Source organism: Trichosurus vulpecula, chromosome 1 (assembly GCF_011100635.1).
Source record: "Trichosurus vulpecula isolate mTriVul1 chromosome 1, mTriVul1.pri, whole genome shotgun sequence".
NCBI classification, from domain to species: domain Eukaryota; kingdom Metazoa; phylum Chordata; class Mammalia; order Diprotodontia; family Phalangeridae; genus Trichosurus; species Trichosurus vulpecula.
Genome location: NC_050573.1, coordinates 397,995,970 through 398,023,706, shown reverse-complemented (window position 1 = coordinate 398,023,706; position 27,737 = coordinate 397,995,970). Strand labels below are relative to the sequence as shown.

Here is a 27,737-nt window from a genome sequence, read left to right as displayed (position 1 = left end):
AAATGATGGGAAAGGTAAAGGGGCAGGGAATTAAGAGTGGGAAGTGTCCAAGTTCATGATCTTAGAAGTAGTAATTACCCCTCAGGGTGGTTGAGACAGAGTAGAGAAGGAATTAAGGGGAGGTGAGTTTGATAGCATGGTAGTTGAGGTATTGGAAATGACATCAGCATAAATATTGAAGTCCCTAAGGGCTTGAGGTAGAATAGGAAGATTTTAAGCCAAGAGCTAGAATAATTGAAGAAGACAGGATAGTAACCTGAAGGTCACAAATGGCTATGAAAGATTCATGAGTTGTCCTCATCGGCCTTTTCATAGTCACAGTTCTCCTTCCAAATATAAAAAAATAAAATAGATAATGAACACCAAAGAAACAACAAATTTACCTTAATATCCCGGCACAGCTTTTGAATTTCTCTCCTTATAATTGCTCACATACGAATCAGTGGTTGCTATGTAAACTCCTTTCATCCAAATGCTCATTCCCCAAAACCTGTTTTCTGGGCATTCACTGGGGCAGTAGGGCCTAACAGTGGAAGATCATACATAAATGGTTCAGGATAGGGCACTCTGAGCAATAAATAGCACCTCATTTGATGATCTACATCTTTTTTCTGTATTGTGTTCTAAACGTCAGAGAGAATAGGTTGCCAGATGCTTATATAAGCAAACCAATGGCATCTATAAGTTAAAGCTGCTTCATAGGTGAATTGGAGATCAAACTGCTAGAAGGGAGAAAGGGGCCCAAGTAGTAGTGAGTCTTTGAAGTTCCAGAAGTGGAAGAGACCTCAGAGATCATTTATTCCAACACTCTCCTTTTACAGATGGGTGTTTGGAGGCTCAGAGGGGTTTGATGATTTGCCTATGTCCACACAACAAGACAGTAACAGGGCCAGGATCTGAACCCAGATCTGTTGGCTTCTAGGTCAATATTCTTTATAGAATTTCTCAGCTGAGGGTTTGTGAAATTAAAAAATTAATTGATAACTATATTTCAATAATTTGTTTCTTTTATAATCCTGTGGGTTTTTAAAACATTTACATATTTTAAAAATTGTTTTGAGAAAGGCTTTGCCAGACTGTCAAAAGATTCCCAATATAGAGAATGCTAAGAGCCCCAGCACTATATCATTACTACCTCCAGACTCAAGAGTCAGCAGCTTAAAAGTTCATAGATTTAGAGACTGTGACTTTAGAAAGTATCTATTTCAAGCCTCTCATTTTTTAGATAAGGAACCTGAAACTCAAAGACTGAATTGCCTAAGGGTTATCCTGGCATTAAGTAATAGATCTAACTCTAGTCAGCACCTTGGTCAGAGGCAGCAGGGATGCTGAGCATTTAGAGCTGAGTCAGAAGATAGCAGAGAGCCATTTTCAATTCATCTAAATTGCATTATTCTGATGCATCTGTAGGGGAGCGGAGTCTTAGAGTGGTATATTTAAGAATAAGGAATGATGGCCCTTATTGTCAGTAGTAATAAAAGTAGTGATATACCTAGAGTGCTGGGCCTGGAGTCAGGAAGACCTGAGTTCAAATCGAGCCTCAAACACTTTCTAGCTGTGTGACCATAGGCAAATCACTGACACATGCCTCAGTTTTCTCATCTGCAAAATTTAGATAATAATAGAACCTACCTCCAAGGGTTGTTGTGAGAATAAAATGAGATAATATTTGAAAAACACTTTTCAAACCTTGAAGTGCTATATAAGTGTTCAGCAGCAGTAGTAGTAGTAGTAGATGATGACTCGCACTATTGTGATACCTTAGCACAGCTGAAATGCCTTTTGGAGAATGACACAGATTCCAAAGTTCAGAAGGATGTGATCACATCACTAAGGGAGAGGTCCTTATCATGGGCAACCACTGGGCCTCCCTCAAGATGTCAAAAGGTAGCAAAGGAGCCAAGCATATATCTAAGCTTCCCTTTCCCCATCGGTCTTGTGTGCTGTGACTATGCTATGCTTAGTACCTTCCTTAATAATCAATGGAGCTGTGGGCAGAGTTGGGGATCTGATATTGGGTGGGTTTTATGATGACCACAATTTCCTAAGAGAGCCTAAGATCACCTCTAAGGTGAAAATTGACCCTATCAGCCTTGGAACATGTTTGAAAGCCACAAACTTAACAATGAGAAACAAGTGTAGAACCATCTTAAATAAAGAGTCTGGGATGCTAAACTCAGAACAGCCAGCAGCAAAGGACACCAACCACATTGCTTCAGAGACAGCCAAGTTTGGAAGATCCTGAAACCTGGTATTTTCTGGTCCTGAAACAGACTTAACCACGCTATTAGCTGGTTCTTAGCTGGGCTCTGATGCTTGATAGATATATGCAATGACACTGTACCCTACCATTAATCTAATATTCAACAATAGGAATGCACAATAGCATAAAATAATTAAATGGAAAGGGGAAAGGAAGGGAATAAACACTTATACCATGCCTACTATGTGTCAGGCACTTTACTTTACAAATACTATCTTATTTGATTCTCACAACAACCCTGCAAAGTAGATACTGTTATTATCCCCATTTTACAGTTGAAGAAACTAAGGCTGAGAGAGATTAAATTATTTGCCCAGGGTCACAAAACTAGTAAGTATCTGAGGCTAGATTTGAACTCAGGCAGGTCTTCCTAACTCTAGGCTCAGCACTCTATCCATTTCAACTGTCTTGATAGCTGTCTTAATAAAGTACCCTTTATTAGTTGGCATCTTCTGAATCTCTAACCTCACAAGAAGCATGAATATTTAGAATTCTCCAGTGCCTTTCTGTGTAAAGGGAGGATAGTGTAAAAGAGCTATCTATATAAAAGCTCTCTCTTACACACACATACACACACACACGCGTATGTATACAGTTAGATATACACACTTAAAAGAACACAATAAAAGAGAAAGCATGCAAAGGTAAAAGAACAACCCAATCCTTATTCATTTCTTATTAGAAAGCAGGGGAGGGAGAGAGAGAGAAAAGTGGGAGTGGGGGGGGGGAAGGAGGGAGAAGGAAAACACTTTTGGTTTGTTTGGAGTCCAGAGAGGATTGACTTTAGTCTTTATGTCATCAGTCTAGTCTCACAGAATTAGATTCTATTTTACCTGTTGCACTGGGAAAAATAATTATAAAACAGCCACATACATAGACTTTGAGTAAAGACACTTTTATCAATACTAGACTCAAGTAATATGATGATTTTTATGCCCTTTCCAGTGCCATTTTATAATTCTATAAAAGAAAGGATGATGTGAAAAGCCCATGTTCAGGGAATCATTTAACCAACATTTATTAAGTGCCTACTGTGTCCAAAGTACTCTCCTAGGCACTGGAGACACAAAGACAAAAGTAAAATAGTCCCTACCCTCAAGGAATGTAATTGCAATCAGTCCAGGGGAGACATTATGTACATAGAGAAGTATAAAGGTACAGGGTGGTTTTGGAGGGAAGGAACTAACACCTGTGGGAGGAGACAGCAAATGTTTCATGGAGAAGATACTTCAGGTGAATCTTGAGGGTTACTAGGGATTCTTTGAGACAGTTGAAGTAGATACTAAGCATGTTAAACACACAAACACACACACACACACACACACATCCCTAAACCAATGGAATGTCAAGTTATGCCATTTGATTTGTATTGTGTGTCTACAGTCTTTCACAAGTTTGTGAATTTAGCATTTTAAGAGCTATTGGACCTGGGACAGGTGGTGAGGGGTGTTATCTCTCTGGCATCTTTACCTACTTCCAAGACTCTATACAGTACACTAACTTAGTCATATATTCTCTCATGTCTATATCAGCACCAGCTATTTGCTCACTTGGGAAAGGGGGTGGGGCGGAAAGGAATTCCTGAGTCATGGTATATAAGCGTGATACACCTTGAAAGTTTATCTTTACCTATTTAACTGTGAAAAGAGCAGGCCAGAAATGGGAGATGAGCAATGTCAGAAGCCAGTTGGTGGGATCAGAAAGTTCCCTTCATGAACAAGCAGCCTCATGAACTACACATTTCTTGAGAGAAGGTATACTTTTTGTCTTCCTTTATATTCCTGGTGCTTAGCACAGTGCCTGGTACATTGTAAGGGATTAATAATTATTTACTGAGTGAGTGACTACTTGTCTGAGACGGATAGTCTGGGGAAGAAGTAAGCCATTTTAGTCAAGTGGGTTATTACTGTCAGAGTGGTATTATACTTCTGGGAGGGGAACAGATCCATGATGAAACTAATATTATTGCCCCCTAGTATGGAAAGGAGTTGTCTGGGTTTTTTATTATTTTAATCAAGCCCAACTACTAACTCAATGAGCTCTTGGTACAGTAATCTATTTTAGAAGACTTGACATGGCAGTTGACATGTTACTGTTATGGACATCAGCAGTGCCATGTAACTACTTGTAGTGTCTTGGACAGCCCTCCTTGGCCTATTATCTGGCTGTAACAAAGCACTGTTCATCATACCTCAGTAGGGAAGATGTACGGGTATGAGTGGAAATTCATAGTGGACAGCTAGGCCTGGAAAGAGGTTCCCTATGACTGCTGGTGGTAAATTAACTCCAAAAAAATTGCTTGAGATTTAGTTGCGGAAATGCTTTTACTCAGTGGAAGGACCTCTCATGGTTCCTGGTCTGACAGGGACCCAAATTTAAGTTTTTATGAGAGCTCATCTGCCTATTGATTGCATTGTCCAGGAAAATAGCCTCAAAAATAATCTGGGATTTAGCTCCCAGGAAGGCTGAAAATGTTGCAAGGTTGGCATGGATAATGATGATGGGATATGTCTCTGACTCAAGATAGTGTCTCCATATCTCTAATGTGGTCTTAACTCTTATCAATAACTTTTCTCAAACTGCACAGTTTTGCTTTACAGAGGGCAGCTTTCTGGGGAATCAATGTATCTAGGAAGTTAGTGAGACGTTCTAAGAGAATGGCCCACGTAGGAAGAGCATGACTGAATTTGGAGTCAGAGGACCAGATATCAAATCCTGTTGCAGCAATTTTTGCAATTTGGGGCAAATCGCATAATTCTCTGAGCCTCATCTGTAAAACAAGGAAGTTGGACTAGGTGACATTTAGATCCATGATGTTATGAACACCATGGTATTGACTTCCATGATTAATTCCTCATAAAACCAGATATATGAAGATGAGATTGAGAAAACATGGTACTTCAGGTCAGTAAAAGAGCCTTCTGGTCCTAATATCCATTGGAAAATCTTGAAGGGCTGCTAGGGGGCACAGTGGACAGAGTGCTGGCCCTGGAGTTAGGAAGACTCAACTTCCTGAGTTCAAATCTGGCCTCAGACATTTATGAGCAAGTCACTTAACCCAGTTTGCCTCAATTTCCTCATCTGTAAAATGAGCTGGAGAAGGAAATGGCAAACCACTCCAGTATCTTTGCCAAGAACCCAAATGGGGTCACAAAGTGTCAGATCCAAGAGAAATGACTCAGTAACAACAACAAGGAAAGTCCTGAGGGCAAGGGAGCCTTCCATGATTCAGTGAGAGGAGCCTTGAGAGAAAATAGGAGTGTAGTATCCTGTGAAGCTGATGAGCCACTGTACTCCTAATCTGCTATGGCTAGAAAGCCTGATGATTGGACTTCTTAGAATTGTGCCAAAAAATAAAACCAAATAAAGCAAAACAGTCTTCTGTGAGAAAAGTATATGAGCTACTTACTGACAGATCTTTTTGTTATCCTTTTTTATGTGGCTGCTCAGAGGCATTTTTTTTGTCTCTTCTTAGGCTCTTTTTTTTAAATAAAATTTTATTGATATCCTTTATTTTTACATCACCCAACTTTCCCTCAGTATCCTTCTCACTGTTCCCAGAGAGCCGTCTTTTATAATAACATTTTAAAAGAAAAAATCACTAAAGGAAAAAAAAATCAAAACCATTCAACTTGTAAAAAAAAAACACATCTACCAAATATATTTAGTGTTCTCTACGCATGACCCCCATCTATGCAGAGGATTAGGGGGAAATGATTTTTTTTTATATCTCTTCAGTGAGGTCAAGCTTGTTCTCTATAATTCTGTAACATTCATTTTCAGTTGTTTTGTGGTTGCCATTCTTTCCTTTTACATCGCTATAATCATAGTGTGTATTGTTATCCTGACTCTGCTTACTCCAATTTGCATCATTTCATGTATGTCTCTGCTTCCCTGTATTTATCATTTCTTACACTCCAGTAATATTCTATTTGATTTATCTACCACTAAACCCTGCTCTCCATAGTTGAGGACCTTCAGATGAGTAAAATGCACTAAACATTAGGTGATATTAAACATTAGTTTAAATTCATACAATCACAAGATTGTAAGTGATCTAGATAAATTAGTGAAATACCCAGGGCTTGAATCTTACCTAATACATGCCCAGCAAGTGGTAGCCCACCTTCCTTTTAAACATTGACAAAGATGAGAAACTCACTATGCTCTATGGAGCACCATTCCATTTGGGGTAGCTCTAATTGTTTAAAAAATGTCCTTATATTGAGCCAAAATGTACTTCTCCATAACTTTGATCCATTGCCATAATTGATGCCAAGTGAATGAATCTAATCCCTGATCCATATGGTAGTTCTTTAACAAACACATTTCTCTTTAACTAACACATTCCTTCTTAGTGGAGCTGTGACTAGGAAAATTTGTTCCTGGTACTAGTACTACCAACTATGCCCTGGATCTACTAGCATGCAGGAAGCCTTCAGAGACTAATGTTAGGGATGTAACTATGGGAGATTTAGAGTAGGGCAGGAAAGGAGAACTCATCACCCTTTCCCACCACATTAGCTTCCTGTTTCTATTAATTACCCTATCTCGATGCCAAGTTCTGTTGTTTCTAAGCTACTAAAGAATTGTAATTGCTATCAGTGCTCTCTCAATTCAGAATTGCCCTAAGCTAAGCCCTGATTGCCTCAGCCTAGTTTTAGCTTCATGTCTAAGATTGAAGCCTCTGGCAGAGGTGCCCACATCTTTAGCCAGCTCCCATTTTTACCAGTCAAAGGCTTTATTTCTGGATCCTTACAGAATTTTAAAGTGGAAAGGAAACTCTGTGGCCATGTAGCCATAGATCTGGAGTTGGAAGGGATTCCTGAGGCCATCTGGTTCAACCCCTTTATTTTACAAATGAGGAAACTGAGAAGGCATTAAGTGATTTGCTTAAGTAACTTTCATAGAGGCACTTAAGTTAGCGAAGTGGACAGACAGGCCTGGATTCAAGAGGACCTGAGTTCAAATCCAGCTTCAGACACTTCCTGGCTATGTGACCCTGAACAGGTCACTCAACCTTTGTCTGCCTCCATTTCCTTAACTGTAAAATGGAGATGGTAATAACAATTACCTTTCAGGGTGGTTGTGAGGACCAAATGAGGAAACCGAGAAGGGGTTAAGTGACTCAAAATGAGATAATAATTATATAAAGTATTTAGCACAGTGCCCAGCACATAGTCATTTAATAAATGTGTGTTCCGACTCCTTTCCTCTTCTCTCTTGAGAGAGACAAAGTAAGGAAAGATCCAGGATCTAGGCCCTGGTGGGAGTCCTGGACATTTAGGAGCAATATATGGCTCCAAAATCCCTGGATGACTGAAATGGAGTAAAAAACATAGAGAGGTAGGTGGTGTATTGAACTAAGTGTTAGAAGACTTGAGGACAAATTCAGGTTCCACTGTTAACCTATGATGCAACTTTATCTTGCTGGGTGTCCTTGGTCAAGTTAGTTCACCTCTCCGTCCTCAGAGTTATCCTCTGTAAACTGAGGAGCTGGGTCTGAGGTAGCAGTCTGCGACCTAAAAAAATTTTTTTTTGATATCTATTATTTCGATATAGAGCAGCTAGGTGTCTCAGTGGATAAAGCACCAGGTCTGCAGTCAGGAAGACCTGAGTACAAATCTGGACTCAGACATTTACTAGCTGTGTGGCCCTGGAACAAGTTATTTAACCCTATTTGCCTCAGTTTCCTCATCTGTAAAATGAGCTGGAGAAGGTAATGACAAACCACTCTAGTATCTTTGCCAAGAAAGCCCCAAATGGGGGCATAGAGATATAGCACCAAGGAGATATTCACAATGCCCACAGCAGCTACGAATATGCTGGTGTAGTTCTGAATCGCAAAATATAACAGACTCTCTATATGGAGGACAGAACCAAAACACTTACTCAAACACCAGAAAGCCAAATCCATCACACCAACAAAGAAATCCAAACAAAATAAAAAAGCAGGGGGCACAGCCATGCCCAAGCCCTCCCCCTGCTAAGGGCTTCCCACAAACAAACACTCACAACTAGCTGCCTGCTTGCCTGTGTCCTCTCTCTCCATCAGCTCTAACTGCTCTAACTTCCTCCCAGCTCTGCTCCACCCTTCCTGCTCCACCCTTCAGCAAGCTCCTCCCACCACAGGCTTCATGTGACTTAGGCTTCCATGCAACCTAAGCAGGTCACATGGGCCTATTTATGGATGGGAAAGATCTTCCCATTAAGCAAAAATACATTACAAAAGACTCAAGACTAAAACAACTAAACAATACCAACAACAATCTCAGTATAATTGTTTTCCTTTTGAATATAATGCCTTTTAAACTTTAAAAAACATTATTTTGTAGAGTCCATAGGCTTTGCCAAACTGCTAAAGGGGCCTGCAACACCCCAGAAGTTAAGCACCCCTAGCCTAAGTGATCTCTAGGGTCCCAACTAGAATTTCTACAAAAGTCAAAGGGCAGAACAATGGCACACTTAGGCTATTTCACAATATTGCCTAGGGCAGGGGTGGGGAATCTATTAGGTCCTGGGTGCCCTTTTGACTGACTCCCAAGTTTTACAGAACAAATCTTTTATTAAGGGGATTTGTTCAGTGAAGTGTGGATTCAGTTCAAAGGGCCATACTTGAAGACCTACAGGGCCACATGTGGCCTCAAGGCCACAAGTTCCCCTCCCCTGGCTAGGGCTACACCTGTTAAGACATTGAATTTTATTTTATTTTATTTTTAACTAATGAAATAAAACAAGCATTTCCATAACATGGCACAATAAAAGAAAAAGGTGATTGTACATGAAACTACAAATCTACTCTGCACAATTTGCTATTGCATTCAAATATGCAACAAAATTATTCTGTAAATTTCTTTTTTTCCTCTTCCGCCCCCCCCCCACCATGGCTTACCACTGGACACAGATAGACATATATAATATATGGAAAACCATTCTTGAGCTTCTTATTTCTTATAGCACTGTAGTATTCCATCACAATCATATACCATATTGAATTTTGCCAAGGTGCTCCATCTCTTGCTATTTGCGTGGGCGAGATTTTGAGCTTTTGAAGCTTATCAGAAATCGTTTAAAATTGTGAATTCTATTTTAGATTGTTGATAAAATTAGTGAGCTCTGCAGATGGGGGTTATTGTGTTAATGCCAGGGAAAGGCCCACTGTAGCTGGTCCAATTATTCAGATGAACAAGACTCCATTATCTGCCTCTTTTGATAAGCATAGCACTGCTTTAATTGTTGGAAATTACTAAAGCTTTAGAGCCTAGAAAGTGTTGGAGTCAGAAAATCAGGAGCCCTGCCTTCCTCACTGCTTTGGCTGCTATTCAGCTTTGGATAATGTGATTAAGAATTTTAGAGAGAAATTACTTTTAAGATGGATTAGGGAAGGAGACTTAACACTCTCCTCTTATCCAAGTTCCATATTTTAGTTTTTGGGGACTTTTCCCATGTAGGAAATATTAACCTCTTAGAGAAAAATTCAAAGGAGAAAATGGTGAGATACGTTCAAAAAAAAAAAAGAGGGAAGTAGGTCAGTCCTGAGCACATACCAGGCCCTCAGTAAATATTTGTTGGTTTTTATTCCCTTAAGATAAGTTTTATTGATGTTTCATTTCTGGAAATGAAATCTCCCAGTTCCATATCATTCCTAGGAAATGAACCCTCCCTTGTAGCAAAGAAAAAGAATTAAGGAAAAAACAAGGAACCAGTACAGTGATCACCCCTAACAGTACCTGCCACATTCTATACTCATTGACCCCTATCTCTCTGATAAGGGTTGAGAGATATGTTTAATTATCCATTACTGTGAGATAATCATTGTTTCATTTACTTGGGGTTCAGTTCCTTTTTCAGATCTTTTCATTTATGTTGTTTTGGTCCCTATATTTATCGTTATGGTTTCCCTTTTTCACTCTGCTTCAGCTGAATGAATCACACACACACACACACACACACACACACACACACACACACACACACATTTAATGGTGCCAGAAAGTATGTTTTAGCAGAGACTGGTTTTTGCCTTTCTTGGTATCTCTAGTGCTTATTACCTGGTCCAGAGTAGGCAGTGGGAATACAAATAAAACTTGAGATGGTCCCTTCCCTCAAGAAGCTTGTATTCATAAATATAAATAGATAAACCATATAGGAAAGTAGCAGCCAGGGGAGGGAGTCTGGATCTGGTGAGCCATGGCTGTTGATTCGATCAACAGGGCAGAAGGTTGGCATGCCCTTTCCTGATGTGATGAGAGTATTGTTTACTTTGTCCAGAGCAAGAGGGATTGGGGAAAAGGGAGAAATGAGTGGCAGCAGAGTACACTTGCACGGTGGTGTTGGTAGGTAGGATGTAAAGTGGAGACAATTGATAGAGTAGGCCAGGTGAGTTGCTCTAACCCAGCAAGGCAAATTAGCCCCAGGGCAGGAGATCCAAAGCCAAGTAGATTTACTGTCCTGTGAAATGGAGGGCATGGTTTCTTTGAGTCCACTCCAGACTGTGCTGTACCAAATTGGGAAAAGTGGGGCAGGTGAGGGTAAGTCAACAAGTCTTTATTAAATGCCTACTTTGTGTCAGATGCTGGGTTTGGTGCTGGGGATATAAAGAAAGGGAAAGACAACCCTTACCCTCAAGCCCACAACCTAATGAGGAGAGGCAGCAACCAAACAACTGCAGGATAAATTGTAAGTCTTCTCAGAAAAAAAAGGCACTAACATGAAGGGAAAATGGGAAAGGCTTGTTGCAGAAGGTAGGATTTTAGCTGAGGCATGAAGAAAGCCAGGAGGTCAGTGAAAATGCACAAAGTTGGGGGATAGAGCATTGAGTGCAAGAAATAGCAAGAAAACCATTGTCCTTGGATCATAGAATACTTATAAGAGAGTAAAGTGTAAGATTGTTGTGTTTCTCCATCGTTATGGAAGAAGACCATGACATCAGGGAAATTATGACAAAACTTGCAGTTGACTTTGATTTGAGTGAGGGAGGGCTGTGCAAGGTCACCAGCCTCACTTTCTCCTCCAGAGCCATCTGGGTCCAGTGGCCTGATATTCATCAGGAAGACTGGAGATGGCTGAGGATGCATTGGGAGACCCTGGCCCTTTTAGGTTAAGGCCTTCTCATGTACTCACTTAGATTGAGGCAATGCCTATTCAGTGAATAGGCCTCTTTAAGAAGTGAGTGAAGGGATAGCCCCTCTAATTAGAAAAAAGAAAAGAAAAAAATCAAGGTGGGAGGGGAAGACCCTCAGGGTTGCTGTTCCGAAGAGAAACAGTTACCATTGACATTCACTCTAAGCCAGGAGGCCCAAAATACAGCCATTAAGTGGAGCTTGGGCAGAGACCTATTGTGGTCCAATATATGAGCTTCAGAGTGAACTGGGTTTAAGGTTTTGAGGAAGGAAGGAAGGAGGGAAGGAAGGAAGAGAAAGAAAGGAAGGAAGGAAGGAGGGAAGGTGGGAGGGTGAGAGGAAGGAAGCAATCTAGTCAGTAAACCCCAAGTTAAGTGGGCAGCTTCTGGCCATCAAAATTTACCTTCCTTTGAAAAGGAGAGAGAGGACAAGCTGAGGAGTCATCCAACTAGTGAGGTCCTCTTCCAGGCAGTTGGGTCTACTCACAGGTTGTGTTTGTCTTTCGTTATTGAAGAGGACCATGACATCAGGGAAATGATATGACTTGCGGTTGACTTTGGAAAGGGAGGAAGGAGTGACATCACAAAGGGCAATCGGAGGATTTTATATTTGACCTTGGATATAATAGGGAGGCACTGAAGTTTATTAGTGGGGAAAGAGGAGAGATAGGTAGTACCTAGGTTAGAGAGCTGAGCCTGGAGTCAGGAAGATTCGTCTTCCTGAGTACAGATATGGTCTCAGACACATACTAGCCGTGTAACCCTGGGCGAGTCAGTTAACTTTGTTTGCTTCAGTTTCCTCATCTGTAAAATCAACTGGAGAAGGAAATGGCAAACCACTCCAGTATCTTTGCCAAGAACGCCCCAAATGGGGTCATGGAGAGTCAGAGATGACAACAACAGCAGTGAGAAGTTCACATGGTCAGATACACACTTTAGGGAGCTCAATGGACTAGAGTGAGGAAAGACTTGAGGCAGAACAACCAACCAGCAGGCTATTGAAATCATTCAGACGTGGGGTGACAATGAGGACCTGTGCCAGGGCGGTGGCAGTGTCAGGGGAGAGAAGGAGGTATATATACAAGCTATGTAGCTAAGGCAAAAATGACCAGGCATGGCAACAGATTGAATTTGCAAGGTGAGAAAGAAAGGAAAGTTGGGAGCCTGGGCAAGTGAGAGGATTGTGTCCTCTACAGCAATAGGCAAATTACAAATATGAGAAAGTTGAGGGGGCAGGTGGAGAATATAATGAATTCAATTTGGAGATGTTGAGTTTGAGGTGTCTACAAAGCGCAACATTATCTCCCATTTATCATGTACATATTTTATTTGTACATAGTTGTTTGCATGTTATCTCTTCCATTGGACTCCAAGTTACTTGAGAGCAGGAATTGTACTGTCTAGAGGCCCCTAGGTGGTGCAGTGGATAGAGTGTAGGGCCCAGACTTGGGAAGACCTGAGTTTATACCTGGCCTTAGGCACTTCTCAGCTGTGTAACCCTAGGCAAGGCATTTAAACTCTACCTAATTTTCCCCAACTGTTAAATGGGGATCACAATAGCACCTACCTCTCAGGATTGTTATGAGAATAAAATGAGATAATACTTGTCAAGCACTTAGCACTGTCTGGCACATAGTAGGTAGTTCATAAATGCTTATTTTCTTCCCCTCTTTTGCCTTTCTCTTTGTCTTCAGTGCTTAGCACAATGCCTGGCACATAGTAGACATTTAATAAATGTTGTTTGGCCTGACTAGGCTCTACTCTGGGCTTATAAACAAAGAATGACATAGTTCATGCCATGCCATCATGATATATAATAATATAATCTATCAGTAGAAACTATATGCATAAAGTATTGAAAATATATACAAAGTAAATAAAAGGTAATTTCCAGTGCGGGAAGTGCCATCCATTGGGGAATGGTCATATATAATGATTTGGTGGCAGTAGCAAATCCATCTCTTGATCTGGTGATGAGCTCCATGCCCCTTTGGAACCATATAGCTGAACACAGGATGAATTAATAATAACATGAAGCACCCCTCCCTTTTTTTCTCCCACCTATAGTACTCAGTCTATTCTAAGTGAGAGCATAATAGATCACATGTGGAGGATGTTCTGAGGTTTCCAAGGTTCCATTTACAACAATCCTATGGCATATTTACAGTGAAAAAAAATACTCCTTTCATTTTATAGGAAGATAGTGTGATATATTGAAAAGAGCACTGAATTTGAAGTCAGAGAACTAGGGTTCAAATTCCATCTAGCCACATGAAGCCTCTTGAGCCTCAGTTCCCTTCCCTGTTAAAGATGAGTAGTAGATGATCTCTGAAGCCCCTTTTTAAATCTAATTCTATTTTAACTTTGTCCTAGATGAGGAAACTGAGTCTCAGAGGGTTAAGCTACTTGCCCATGGTTATACAGCTAGCGAATTACAGTCACAATCATAGATTTAGAGCCGGAAGGGACTTTGGAAGTTACGTGCTTCAGCCCCCTCATTTTCTAGATGAGTAAACAGAAGTGACTTGCCCATGTTCACACAGACAGCAAATGACTGACTATGGTCCCAAGCTCTTTAACTCCAAACACAACAGTCGATCCTCTGCATCAGGAAAATTAGAGTCAAGAATCAAATGTAGGCCTTATGACTCCAGATCCCCTTTCACTTTCAAGTCTAATGCATTTTAGCAGTATTAAAAAAAAGTGTAACACCTGATTAACTTATTTTCATAGTGGGCATAGTGGAAGGGAGGGAAAATTTAATGAAAGTCAAGATTATATCATATTTTCTCCCTTGGTATCAATTGACACGACCTCTACTTAATTTTTTTTTCTATGGAAATGTGACCACCCACTCAAAGGGTCCCCTATAAATCCTAGAATGTCATGGTTAGAAGGAACGTTAGAGATCATTTTCCAGATGAGGGAACTGAGGCCAGGTGAGGGAAAGTGATTTACTCCATGTAACCTAGCTAATTAGTGGCAGAGCCAGGTCTTAAACCTAGGCCTTCTGATGATAACTTCAGTGATCTTCCTACTACAGGGTGCTTGTTTTTCTTGTTTTAACTTTTCTTTGTTCTTAAAATATTTAATCTGCCCTGGGTCTGGGCACAGTATGAAAAGAATAAAATGAATCGGAAGGCTTCTTGTTGTGCTGAGTTTCCCTGACTTATTCTAAACTTGTGAATGAATGAAAGACAGAGGGAATGTGATTTTTAAAGGTCAGCTTATTATTATGTTGCCCACTCTTGGCAAGATCACATCAGTTTTAAATGTTTGACATTTTATTCACTCACATCCATTGAATGGCCACATCTGGACAATTTCTTTTCTTCCATTCTTAATGAACAGGATTAAGTATCTCTTCCTTTGATGGTTACAAATATCTCTTCTAACCATGCAGATTGCAGTGTTTCAGGGCTATATCTAACTAGGATGTCAGGCCCATTGCCCCATTTGGAGATGCTTCTTCTCCAGTCCTAACTATAAGTTTCCCCCTTCCACCATCCTTATTTACTTACATATTTATGCCTCTTACCTATTTCTGGCACTGCATCACTGCAAAATTCTTCCCAGAAGTCATGGATGAAAGCCAATCATGTGATGAGCCTAAAGCTTAGTGCTTCTGAGCTCTGTTGGTCTGTAGTGGATGGGTGACTGGTAGTACTCCAAGGTTTGGAGAGAGAGAGAGAGAGAGAGAGAGAGAGAGAGAGAGAGAGAGAGAGAGAGAGAGAGAAATGAAAGAAAGAAAGAAAGAAAGGAAGGAAGGAAGGAAGGAAGAAAGAAAGAAAGAAAGAAAGAAAGAAAGAAAGAAAGAAAGAAAGAAAGAAAGAAAGAAAGAAAGAAAGAGAAAAAAAGAAGAAAGGAAGGAAGTCTTAAAAATGGACAGCAGTGGTTACATAGCCAGGAAAAATAATTCTACAACCATAGCCATACCTAGCAACAGTAATTTTAAAACCACTCAACCACTCACCCTAACTCTTTTCCTAAAATAAATAAGGAAGAGCTCAGAAAATGCTCCATTCAGAAGACATAAATGAACTGATGAAGTAAGGAAGACCAAGAAAGCAATAAACATAATTACTTTAGCAATGTAGGTGGAAACCATATCAACAATAAAACATGAAACTGAATGTTGTGTGACTATAATGATCAGGTTGCTTCCATTTGTCCTTCTTCTTGAAGAGGACCATGACATCAGAGAAGTGATGCCATGACATGCAAATGAATTGGATTTAAATGAGGGAGGGCTATAATGATCAGGTGTAACACTCAGGAAGAAAGAAGAAAAGACATCTCTCTTCTTTGAGGAAGTAGGGGATTATAGGTTCAAAACAATACTTAGACTCTCACACTCAGTTGACATTTTGCTTGGTTTTGCTGTATTATTTTTTCTCTACCTTTTTCTTCTTTTTTATTCTTTGTCTCAAAGGATGACTTTGTAGGGAAGAAAGAGGGACTCTAAAACCAAAAGATACTAAAAAAATTTTGAGAAAAAAATGTCCCAGCCATAGAAAGCACATGGTAATGATAGCTCATATTTGTATAAGGCCTTAAATAAATTATCTCATTTGATCCCAATACCCCATGTCAGTTGGGTACTATTATCTTTAATTAGATAGCTAGGAAACATCAGAGGCAGAATTTTAACCCAGGTCTTCCTAACTGCAATGTCAGCCCCTCTATTCACAATGCCATTCTGCTTCTAGCCAGCTCTCTATCCCTATAGCCATGCTTGGCACCCAGGCCAACATTCAAACTTAAAACCTACTAATGCCAACCCTGAAGTTGCTTCCCAATATCCCTATAGACCTAGAGAGCCATTTAAAGCTGCATTCTCTCCTAGATCAAAGTATTCAGATCCTCAGCATCTTCTGTATCTCAAAAAGAGTATTAGCGTGTGTGTGGTGTGAGTGTGACAGCAGTACTAAAAAGAGGTTACCATCATAACATCTTTAAAAAGTGGCAACAGTATGTTTACTTTTAAACCATTATCATCATCAAAATATGACTACTGTCAGAAGTACAGGTAGCATGGGATCTATTGGAAAAGAGCAATAATACATAGTTATATACTGAATAATCGATACACAAAGCTGCCATTTTAAAATGTATCTACTTGAAAGTTAATATATATGATATATAAAACACATATATGTGTATGTATGTGTATATGTATTCTGTATGTGTATGTACATATATACACGCAATTTAAACACACATAAATATCATCGATTTTTGCTATCACTGTTCTTTTTGTAATGTTTGCCCTGGTTCTCTTCTTACTTCATTTTCCTACAGAGCTAGTTTCACTACATTGACCACCAAAGATCTGCTTGTAGGCCATGTTCATATTAGACAGCAGGTCAGATTTGGGGGCATGGAGGAGAAGTGAGACACCTCCTGAGGGAAGGGACTGCTTTGACTTTGTACCCCCAGCTCCTAACATAGTGCCTGGCACATGGTCAGCATTCAATTAATATTTGATGATTGAGACAAAGGAAGAAAACCACATAATGCACATTATTTGTTATAGTATGGGCATATGTTCTCCAATGTTGTTATTTGATTGTGTCATTACGTGGCAGGTTAAAGGAGGCAGGAAGACTGAGAAAGCCACCCGGGGGAACCTAAAGTGACATTATGTAATGGAAAGATTTGTAATCTGAATGCTTAGGTTTAGATCTAGTTCTGCTACTTATTAACTATGTAACCTCAGACAAGTCACTCTACCTCTGTGAGCTACAGCTTCCTCATCTTCAAAATGGGGAAGGTGGGGCAGATGATTCCTGCAGTCTCTTTCAGAACGAATGCCTACGGCCTATTTATAATCTCTCCCAGTAGAATATGTTTTTGGATCCATTTCTCCGTAATTACTGAGGAAGCAAGCTGTCGATAATTTTGCATCAGTTGCTCAATCAGCAAGTATTTATTAAGCACCTATTGTGTACCAGACACTATGCTAGAAGCTGGAGATAGAAAATGAAACAATATCTATGGCAAGGTGTTTACATTTTAATGGAGGAGATAACAATGATATCTATCATATCTATCCACCATCCCAACACACACACACACACACACACACACACACACACAAACACACATGCGCGCACGTGCGTGTGTGTGTGCGTGTGTGTGGAAAGGGAGGGAGGAGGCAGCTAGGTGGATCTGGAGTCAGGAAGACTCCCTTTTGTGAGTTCAAATCTGGCCTCAGACACTTACTAACTGTATGACCCTGGGCAAGTCACTTAACTCTGCTTACAACATCTTCCTCATCTGTAAAATGAGCTAGAGAAGGAAATGGCAAACCATTCCAGTATCTCCACCAAGAAACCCCATTCCCTAGGGACAGCTAGGTGGTGCAGTGAGTAGAGCATTGGCCCTGGAATCAGGAGGACCTGAGTTCAAATTTGACCTCTGACACTTGACACACTTATTAGCTGTGTGACCTTCGACAAGTCACTTAACCCCAATTTCCCTGCCTTCCCCCCTCCAAAATAAAAAAAGAAACTCACTCTCCCCGAAAAAGGGTCACAAAGAGTTGGACATGACTGAAATAAATGAATAATAACAACAACAATAGGTGTAAATGTAAAGTGAAAAATACAAATATATACAAAGCAGTTAAATGCAGTGGGAGAACAAGAAAGGCTAAAGCTAAAGCTGTGTCTTACAGAAAGAGAAGGGACTGTGACTTCAGTCACTCTGGAAGGAGCCAAGGCATGCACATTCAGGAGTCTTGGCTACAAGTTCCATGGCCGCTTGAATTTTAGTTCCTGGTTCTTTGCTATGGGTTTGCAGCCATGCCTTGGGAGGTCCCTGCTGGCCAGGAAAGGGCAGTCCTAGCTAGCATGCCATGTATGATGGTGTTTATTGACTAGCTAACTGACTGATATTCTCTTTGATATTAGTTTAAGAGCCATCTGTTTCTCTTGCTGCCACTATAAGGAACCTTATATAACCCCAAATGTTATATAGCAGTGAAAATGAGAAAGAACTAAAGGAGACAGCCAAGTCAAATGCTCCATACAGTTCCTGATGGGTGACTCACTTAAACTGGAAACTCTCTTTTCCCTCAGATGGTTGGCTGTGACTATGAAATCGATTCCAATGCCACTGAAGATCGCTGCGGCGTGTGCCTGGGAGATGGCTCTGCCTGCCACACTGTGAAGAAGACATTCAAACAGAAAGAAGGATTTGGTAAAAAAAAAAATGGGACTTAGAGAGTAGGGATAAAACTTAGTGGTTAACTGGTATTTTCCCCCAACACAATCTGATTTACTAAGAACAAAACTAGGATGTTTACTTATTTTCACTAAAATGTAATGAGGGCACAGGGCCCAGATCAGGAGAAATGTCTGCCATTTGAAATATATGGAAAATATACAAGTGGCTTCTGCCCTCTTGTGGACACTTTCTTCTGCTTCCCCAAAGTGCCTCTGCTTTTATGTGCTCGAGGAAGTCCTTTCTGAGCCTTGATTTCCTTGTCTGTATCATAAGCGAGTTGGCCTACATCGTCTCTACTGCCACTTCTAGCTCTAGGGTTTTATAATTCTATGATCTCTCTCAATCCATCCTGGCTTACCTTTGTCTGTCCTTCCCCATTACCCTTTTCCATTGACTTGCTTTAGCTAAGCTGTCCTCTCTAGAGGCAGCATGGTATAGTAGATAGAACCCAGGTCTTTCTAAGTCTATTATTCTGACTGTTACAGAAGTGTCTTGCATGATGATACATGTATAACCTATATTGAATTGCTTGCCTTTCTCAAGGAGGGTGGGTGGGGAGGGAAAAAGGGAGAGAATTTGGAACTCAAAGTTCTAAAAACAAATATCAAAAAAAATTGTTTTTACATGCAACTGAGAAATAAGATGTACAGGCAATGGGGTATAGAAATCTATCTTGCCCTACAAGAAAGTAAGTGGGGGAGAGAAGTGGGGTGACAGAAGGGAGGGTAGACTAGGGAAGGGAGCAATCAGAATATATGCCATCTTGGGGTGGGGGAGGTTAGAGATGGGGAGAAAATTTGTAACTCAAAATCTTGTGGAAATCAATGTTGAAAACTAAAAAAAAAAAAATCAAAAAAAGGAAGACCTGGGTTCAAATCTTACCCATGGTATTTGTGAGCTGTGGGACTCTTGTCAAGTCATACAACCTCTTGGAACATCAATTTCCAAATCTGTAAAATGCTAGGGTTGGGTTAGATGGCTGATGTGGTCCTTTCCAGCTCTAAATCCATGATTTTATGATTCTTAGAAATATCTGAACTGTAGATAATCCTTGGGTTCCAAGAGAGAAAAATATTATATTATTATGTATTACATAACATAGCACTCTAATTCAGATTTCTCCATAGATAAATACGGTCAAACTGCTACCTTAGCTTTGAGACTGCTTCTTTGGAAATTCTACATTATTTAAAGAGAGGATGAATTTAGCCTAGAAGTGAGTGAAGCAAACCCAGGGTAACTTGGGGCAAGGATTGTATGATGGGTAAAGAGGGGGAGGCAGGGCAGGGAGCGAGTGTATGTGTGTATGTGTGTGTGTGTGTGTGTTTAAGAAATTGTTAGCTCGTAGTTACAGATATAGAAGGTACCTTAGAGATCACTTAGTCCAACCCTCACTTTTTATGAATGAGGAAACTGAGGTTGCTAGAAATTAAATTACCTGCCTAAAATTATAAGGCTCATTTGTAGAAGAATTGGGATTTGAACTCGGGTCCTCTTACCCCAAATCCAGCCCTTTTCCCAGTAGACCACTTTGCCTCTTACTGTTGGACACTAGCTACAGGAAGTCATTTCAGTGTGCACACTAAAAAGATCGTCTCAAGTGTGTACAGGAGGCCGTTTTCTAGTCCCTGCTCTGCCATTAATTTCTTGTGTGCTAATTGAATATGTCTCTCTTTGGACTTTGGTATCCTCATCTATTAAATGAGCTAGGAAGTAGTGGTCTCTAAGGTTCCTACATATGATGAAATTTAGTTAAATTCCATATAATTCAAAGCAGCTTCACTCTTTAGTTGGTCAGATGAGCTGTTGCTTTTCGTTTTGAAAAAGGGATATTTTGAATCTGGTTAAATTCTCAATCCATGTTTTCTTGTCCTTGAGTTTTGAATTAATTAGGCTACATAGTAGGAATGAAATATGATTACTTTATTATAGAATGATCATTGGACCCATGAAGAATGTCCATTGGGAGAACTGTGTCTGAATTATTTCACTGACAGATTCATTCTGGGTGAAACATAATGTTTGAGTTACTTATTAGGAGTGTAGTAACCCAACATATTTTAAGTATTTCATGAAGATTTAAATGTTTTCAGTCCTTTCAAAAAGCCTCCACTGTGTAACTATTTTCCATTTTTCCTCATTGTGAATATAATTAAATGAATTACAAAAACATTGGTTTGGGGGTTCAAAAACAATCAACCTTTATTTTCTTTCCTCCCTTCTCTGGGAGTAAGACCTTTTGTAATAATTGAGGCAATCAGGCACAGTGTGGATAGAGAGCTGTCTTTGGAGTTAGGAAGATCTGAATTGTTTTCCTTCCTCTTATATATACTGACAGTGGGTCCCTGGACAAGTCATCTGACTTCTCAGTTCCCCAGGGAACTCTTTCAAACTAGAGATAATTTCCAATCTTTATTGAAAGAGGGAGTCTTCTCACTGAGGCTTCCCTACCAATGAAATCACAGAACCCTGTAAAAACAAAATAAAACAAAAAAATCTAACATTAGAGTTAAAACATTGAAAACCAGATTAACAATCTTAGCAGCCATGTTCTTCATCCCAGCAAACTCTTGGGAAACTGGCCACACTAGTGTCTGACTCAAGATTCCTAACAGTCTTTGACTTTTGCGTAAGGATCTTTCATCTCTCTGGCTCCTTGGCCCTTCGTGGATTGATGCCTTCGTCATGGTCAAGGCTTTTGTCACTTGTGGTCTCCTTTTCAATTTCTGGTTTATTTGCCATCTAGAATTCTCTAGACAGCTTTTTCTTTTCACTGAGTCAGGGATGCTTTAAGCTATTTCTGCACTTACTCGTGTTGGTGGTCTTGCCCAAGTAAGCCTGGTAATACACTGAAATCTTTTTATAAAGTGACTTGGAAATGGAGCAAACATCCACCTTGGGCTCAAAATCCTCCGTTCTGGCTGACAACACTGATTACATTGCCAGATTGTAACTTCCTCTTAAGCTGAGTAAATGTAGTCTTAAAATATTGGGTGTTACTATAGAAGCCATGTACTACAACCAACCCACTCTACATAGAAATGCGAACATGAGAGGCAAAGCTATTTCTCCCTGTTGCAAAATAATGAGCCTTTCCTAAACAAGGAGTTTCCTTACTAAATCAGTGATGCCAAAATTTTAATTGACTATTCAGAACAATTGTCTTTGCTGAGTCCTGAGGGCACTGAGGGTCTGTCCTACATGTTTGGGTCCTTAGCTACTGCCTTGTGCTGTTATCCTGCTGCCTCCCTATGTATATCTTATCTTGTTTCTTCCATAAAACTGTAAGCTCTATGGCAGAAGAGACTGTTTCTTAGGTGTGTCTTGCTTTGTATTTCAACTTATATTTGTGAGGCAACATGGTATAGTTAGCACAGTTCCATGATTTTCTCCAGCTGTATTCAAACAACAGTATATAAATAGGAGCAAATACAGGGGATGATGGGAGTTGACCAGGGCTGGGGTTCAGCAGGACAAGTTTGGCAATAGGATAAGGGGACAAAGGACTCAAGACCTGGAGTTAAGAAAATCTAGATTCAAATTCTGCCTCATATTTGTTAGCTGTGTGACTCTGGACAAATCACTTAAGCCTTTCTGGGTCTCAGTTTTCTCATCTGTAAAATAAGGATAATAATGGGACCTATCTCAAAGGGTTATTGTATCAAATGAAACTGTGTATACACACGTGTATGTACAAGGCTCTTTAACCTTGCAGATCTTATAACACTATATATAATATGTAAACTATTATTATTTCTGTTGTATCCCCAAAATATATGGTACAATGCAGAGCACAGATGACAGAAACATTTAAAGCAGAAGGATCCCTCTATCTTGGAACCCCTAAACTTGTTCTTTATTCTCACTTTGATTTCCTCAAAACTGCAGTTCTTCCCAGAACATCCCAAGCTCTTGCCCCTGCAGTGTCTACGATCTCCTTCCTTTCCCACCTTGACTCCTTAGTGAACTACACTATCCTCTTGCTTGGGTCCTTTTTCTTACTATGGCAAACCCCTTTACTTGTACAAGCAATCCCAATTCATTCCATTTTCTCCAACATATTGCTCCCTCTATCGTCCCCACTCTCTCACTATTCTGCAGCTATACATTGCATACTGTCTCTTTTCCTACTACCTGTAAACTTGCCCATATCTCCCCCATCTTCAGAACTCCCTCACTTGATCCATCCATCCCAGCCATCATTTTATATCTCTTCTCAAATCACCTCCACCAGTAAACTCCAGTGGCTCCCTATTAACTCCAAGATCAAATATAAAATCCTCTCACAATCAAAGCCTTTCATAACCTGGCCCCTTCCTACCTTCTGGTCTTCTTGTACCTTACTCACCTCAGGTACTCTTCAATCTAGTGCCATTGACTTCCTTGCACCAGATACTTGATCTCTCAGTTCTAGCCATTTTCACTGGATACCCCTATTCCTGGAATGTTCTCCCTCCTCATCTCCAACTCCTGAATTCCCTGACTTTAAGTCCCAGCTAACATTCTACCCTTTGCAAGAATCCTTTCCTGACCCCTTTAATGCCAGTGCTTCCCCTCTGTTGATTATCTCCAGATTATCTTATTACATAACTTATTTGTACATAGTTGTAATACACTGTCCCCCTGTTAGCCTATGAGCTTCTTGAAAACAAGGACTTCTTTTTGTTGCTCTTTTATTTGTATTCCCAGCTTTCACAGTAGTTCCTGGCACATAGTAGATGTTTGACAAATGTTTGTTGTCTAACTAACCTAATACATTCCCTGGATTTTACAGATGAGGACATGGTGATCCAAGAGATGAAGTAACTTTCTTAAGATGATGGAGGTAATGAGTGACAGAGCAGGGCTTTGTACTCAGGTTTTCCATACAAATTTAATTTTTGTGTTAAGTTCCAATAAGAAAACTTCAAGAAAGTAATCAAGTTTTGATTTAGAGTAACAATGAAGGCAAATTGATAACTATGTATCATTTTGTTGTTTCTTTTGTGACCAGGGTCAGATTTTTTTTAAAATCATTTACATCTTGCCTTTGACTAGCTAGAATACCATTGTTCTCTTTCAACATAAACAACTCTAACCAGCCTCAAGAGTTTGTCAAAAAGTTAAATGTTGTTCATCCTTCTCCTGGCCATTTAGGTCTTCAGTTACTCTTCTCTCCTTCACCCTCAAGGCTATTTTTTTCCTCTATGCTTTATGGAGAGTACTGGGAATCATTTCTAAAGGATGCCAAGCTGTTACTCCGACATGGACAAATAGATGCTCCATTGACCTTTACAGGTCATTGTCTTGGAGTTGGCTTATGGTTTTACATGGCATATTGTCAAGCAGTATGCTTTTAAGGCCAGAATAATCCAGTCTTTGGATGTTGGGAGGTGGCATTTTGTTTGCTGAACTGGCTAACTCATCAGGGCTATGGAGAAATGGTCTTTGTATCCTTTTCTTTAAATGAACATTCAGCAATCAGCTAAAGCAGCCAGAAACCAATTAACTTGGTTGCCAAATACAGAATAGCATGCCCCCCACTCCCCATTAAAGGCTTTTTTTTATGCTTTAGGAAAATGTAAGACTATAGAATCAATTCTAACTAGATGCAAAGCCATCCACAATTTAGCCCCACCCTATCTTTCCAACCTGATCTCCCAAAATTCACTTTCATGCTCCAAACATGACTGTTTATTCCCTCAACTTGTTTAGAAGAGATAGATTTCCTATCCTCAAAGAGTTTACGATTTGATTGGGTACAAGATAGCAACACAGATAGATAGAATTATATAGAATATACAATATCACAAAAGTGAGGGTCATACAAATGAAAGGGTTCCTTGTTCCTTGTACTTTCTACCAGTTATCTCTCATCCCACCTACCTCACACACATAAAGATCAAGAACACTTTCTAACAGATATAAGCCTAAGATTAAAAATAATTTCCGTACTTTCCATGGGTAATTCTCTAAGACAATAAATCGCAGAAAAGGAACAAACCTGCATTGAATTGGGCAATTCCTTCACCCAGGAATGACACATCTAGATCCTATCTTCATTTGCCCATTAGTCACACTAATGAAGTAGAACTTCCCCAACTCTTCACCCCTCTGATAGCACACAAACCTTTCGAACGTGGAAAGTCCAATATTAGGATTTCATCCTGGTTTTGTGTTTTTGTCTTTTCTTGATTTGTCTTTGTGTTTTTGCTCTCTCCTCCCTCTGTAATGCCCTCTCTCCCTGCTCTTCCTACCTGATTCCTATCCATCAAAGATTGATGCCATTGTCTCTTGAAAGTTAGCCTTGCCCAAAAAGTCATCCTTCCTTCCTTCCCCTAAACTACTGTAACACTATGTACCTCTCCCACTGTTATTACATATTTAACCTTATGACTGTATTCATCACTTTACTTTTCTATTGAATTATGGGGACCACAAGGGCAAGAAGTAGTTTTTTCTTTCTATCTTCCACAATATTTTGCACATAGGATATGCTTAATGTATGTTTCTGATAATTCAATTTACTCCTCAGAATGTTTCCTCTTATGTGAAATATGAATGATAATACTTGTACTACTCTCCTCACAGGGTCATTGTGAGAAAATCACTTTGTAAACCATAAGTCAATTGGCAAGCCTTTATTAAGCACCTACTGTATGCCAGATATGATAGGTACTAGGGATACAAGGACAGAAATGAAAGTCCTTGACCTCAAGGATCATATATTCTATCAGGGAAGACAATTCATATATGCAAAATAGAAGCAGAACTTTAAAAAGCTAATTTATGTCACATAGATGGTGGTACAGTGGATAGAGTTCCAGACCTGCAGTCGGGAAGACTTATCTTCCTCAGTTCAAATCTAGCCTTAAACATGCAAGTCACGCAACCTTATTTGCCTCAGTTTCCTCATTTGTGAGGTGAGCTGAAGAAGAAATGGCAAACTACTCTAGTATCTTTGCCAAGAAGACCCCAAATGTGGTCATGAAGAGTCATACAGGAGTGAAAACAACTAAACAGCAACAATTTGCGGAGGGGGCCTTAGGAGAAACACTAAGAGCAGGAAGGATCAGGAAACACTTATACAGGAGATGGCCTTTGAATTGAACTTTAAAAGAAACCACCAATTCGGAGAAGCTGAGAAGATAATGATGATGATAATGATAGCTAACATTTGTATGGCGCTTACTATGTGCCACGCACTGTGCTAAGCACTTTACATTTATTATCTCACTTGATCCTCACAACAACCCTGGGACATGGGCGTGGTTATCTTCATTTTACAGATGGAGAAACTGAGACAAAGAGAAGTTAAGTGACTTGCCCATAGGTCATAGGCAACCTGAGACTCAACTTCTGAGGGATGTACTGGCCCATTTTTGTTCTTCTTTCCCTCTTCTTCAGGTTCTGGCTCTGCTTCTATAGAACACTCTAGTTTAAAAATAAGGATGTCAATGAAAAGACAGGGTCCAGTTCCTTAAGTAAAGATGCATTCCAAAAAGAAAAAAAAACAACCAAGCTCTACATGATAGAGACCGGCAGTTTCACGTTTGTTAAATTCAGCGTAAAATTAAAATTTAATTTTAGAAAAAAAGATAATGACCCATTCTAGAAGAGGTAGGCAACAGATAGCTCAGAGCCATAACTGGCATTTTTGTGCCTGAAGCAAGTAGCATAAGCCATGCATGTGGCACAAGAACACTTTCAGTCTAAGTATGTTTGTGTGGGTGCACATTGTCCTATGGGGAGATAGGGACTTTAGGATACTGTGAGTCCACTGCTGGGAGTGCTGTCCTCTGGCCTTCGTAAGAAGTGGACCATTTGAAAATTTCTTATTACAACTAATTATTCTTTCAAATTAGGTTCCAGTTTATGCTTGGTATGTGAGAAGCCTAATGACTGGTGGGTGTGGGTAGGTTGGTGATGCTTATAGCAAATATTTAGATGCTTTGGGAGAGGAGACTAAAATAGAACTTGGAGCTAACCCCCACAAAATTCCCAAAGTATCATTTTAAAGCTGAAAAGGCCATTAGAGATCATTTAGTCTATCATCCTCATTTGATGGAGGAGAAAACTGAATCATAGGGAATTGAAGTGTCTGTGTCACTTTTGCCTAGGGTCGTATAGTAATGTCTGAGGCAGGTTTTGAATTAAGTTCTTCCTGACATCAGCTCCAGTACTTCATCTATCCTGCCACCTAAGATAAACTGTATAGGGAAAGGGATTAATTACATAAATCAATCAAATTATCCCACCCTCCTTAAAGTAAGCAATAATATGCCCTGATACCTTAAAGATGTGAGAACACATCTCAGTCAGCCAATCAAACTCTTTACATTGAATGTGAAAATGAAGTTGACACAACAATGTTTTGATTGCATAAGGATACCTTGTAGATTGTCTATAAATGGAAGACCAGTTCAAAACCCCAACAATTCAGGCATCTGCTAGAGATTTGGATTTTAGAGAATGGAAAATGCAATAAGAGCATTCCACTTAACCCCCCTAAGATAGTCAGAAAGAATGGAGGAGAGATATTTCTGCTTTTGCCTTATCTCTTCCTCTACCACCTTTTCTGGAAGAGGACTTTACAAAGGGCCTTGAAAGAGTCCAGGGGATTTTGAATTTCCCCATTTCCTATAATAGGGTTCATAGTGTTATCCTACTGGGACAGCCTGGCTGGCATCACTGTCTGCAGTGATACCCAGGGACAGATGACTGAACACTATTTCACAGCTCTACAAAGAACCCAACAAAGGGATCCATGCCTAAGGAGAATGCCATCAATACTTCACAAAGGAGAGAAAGAGACTTCTAGCCACCAGGAATTGTGAGCTGCCCCTTTGCCACATCCGTTCTCTAAGTTTGAACCCAGTTCTCACTGTAAGCACTGGTAGGAAAGTGTGTCATGGATTTTTGAAGGGATGTTTTATACCCTGTATAAAGCATATCAATTGCCACAAGAATTTTAAAAATAACTTTATAATTTTATTATAATTTACTATAGCTTCTCTATCTGTGCAAATGCATTTTCTTTTTTCAAATTTATTTTATTTTTTAATTTATGGAATAAAGCATTTCCATAACATAGTATAATAAAAATATGATTGCATGTGAAACTGCAAATCTACTATGTACAAG

General features: G+C 39.8%; 1 protein-coding gene across 2 annotated transcripts in view; it reads left to right on the top strand.

Annotated features, from left to right (window-relative positions):
• Positions 1 to 27,737, top strand: part of ADAMTS12 (ADAM metallopeptidase with thrombospondin type 1 motif 12) — a 533,606-nt gene that overhangs the window by 365,660 nt on the left and 140,209 nt on the right. Inside the window, exon 14 of one of the 2 annotated variants that reach the window (XM_036758037.1) lies at positions 18,467 to 18,587. The exons of the other annotated variant lie outside the window; for it this stretch is intronic. Coding sequence (XP_036613932.1) covers positions 18,467 to 18,587 — 121 coding nt within the window. The remainder of the gene's footprint in view (positions 1 to 18,466; positions 18,588 to 27,737) is intronic. 2 annotated transcript variants of the gene reach the window in all.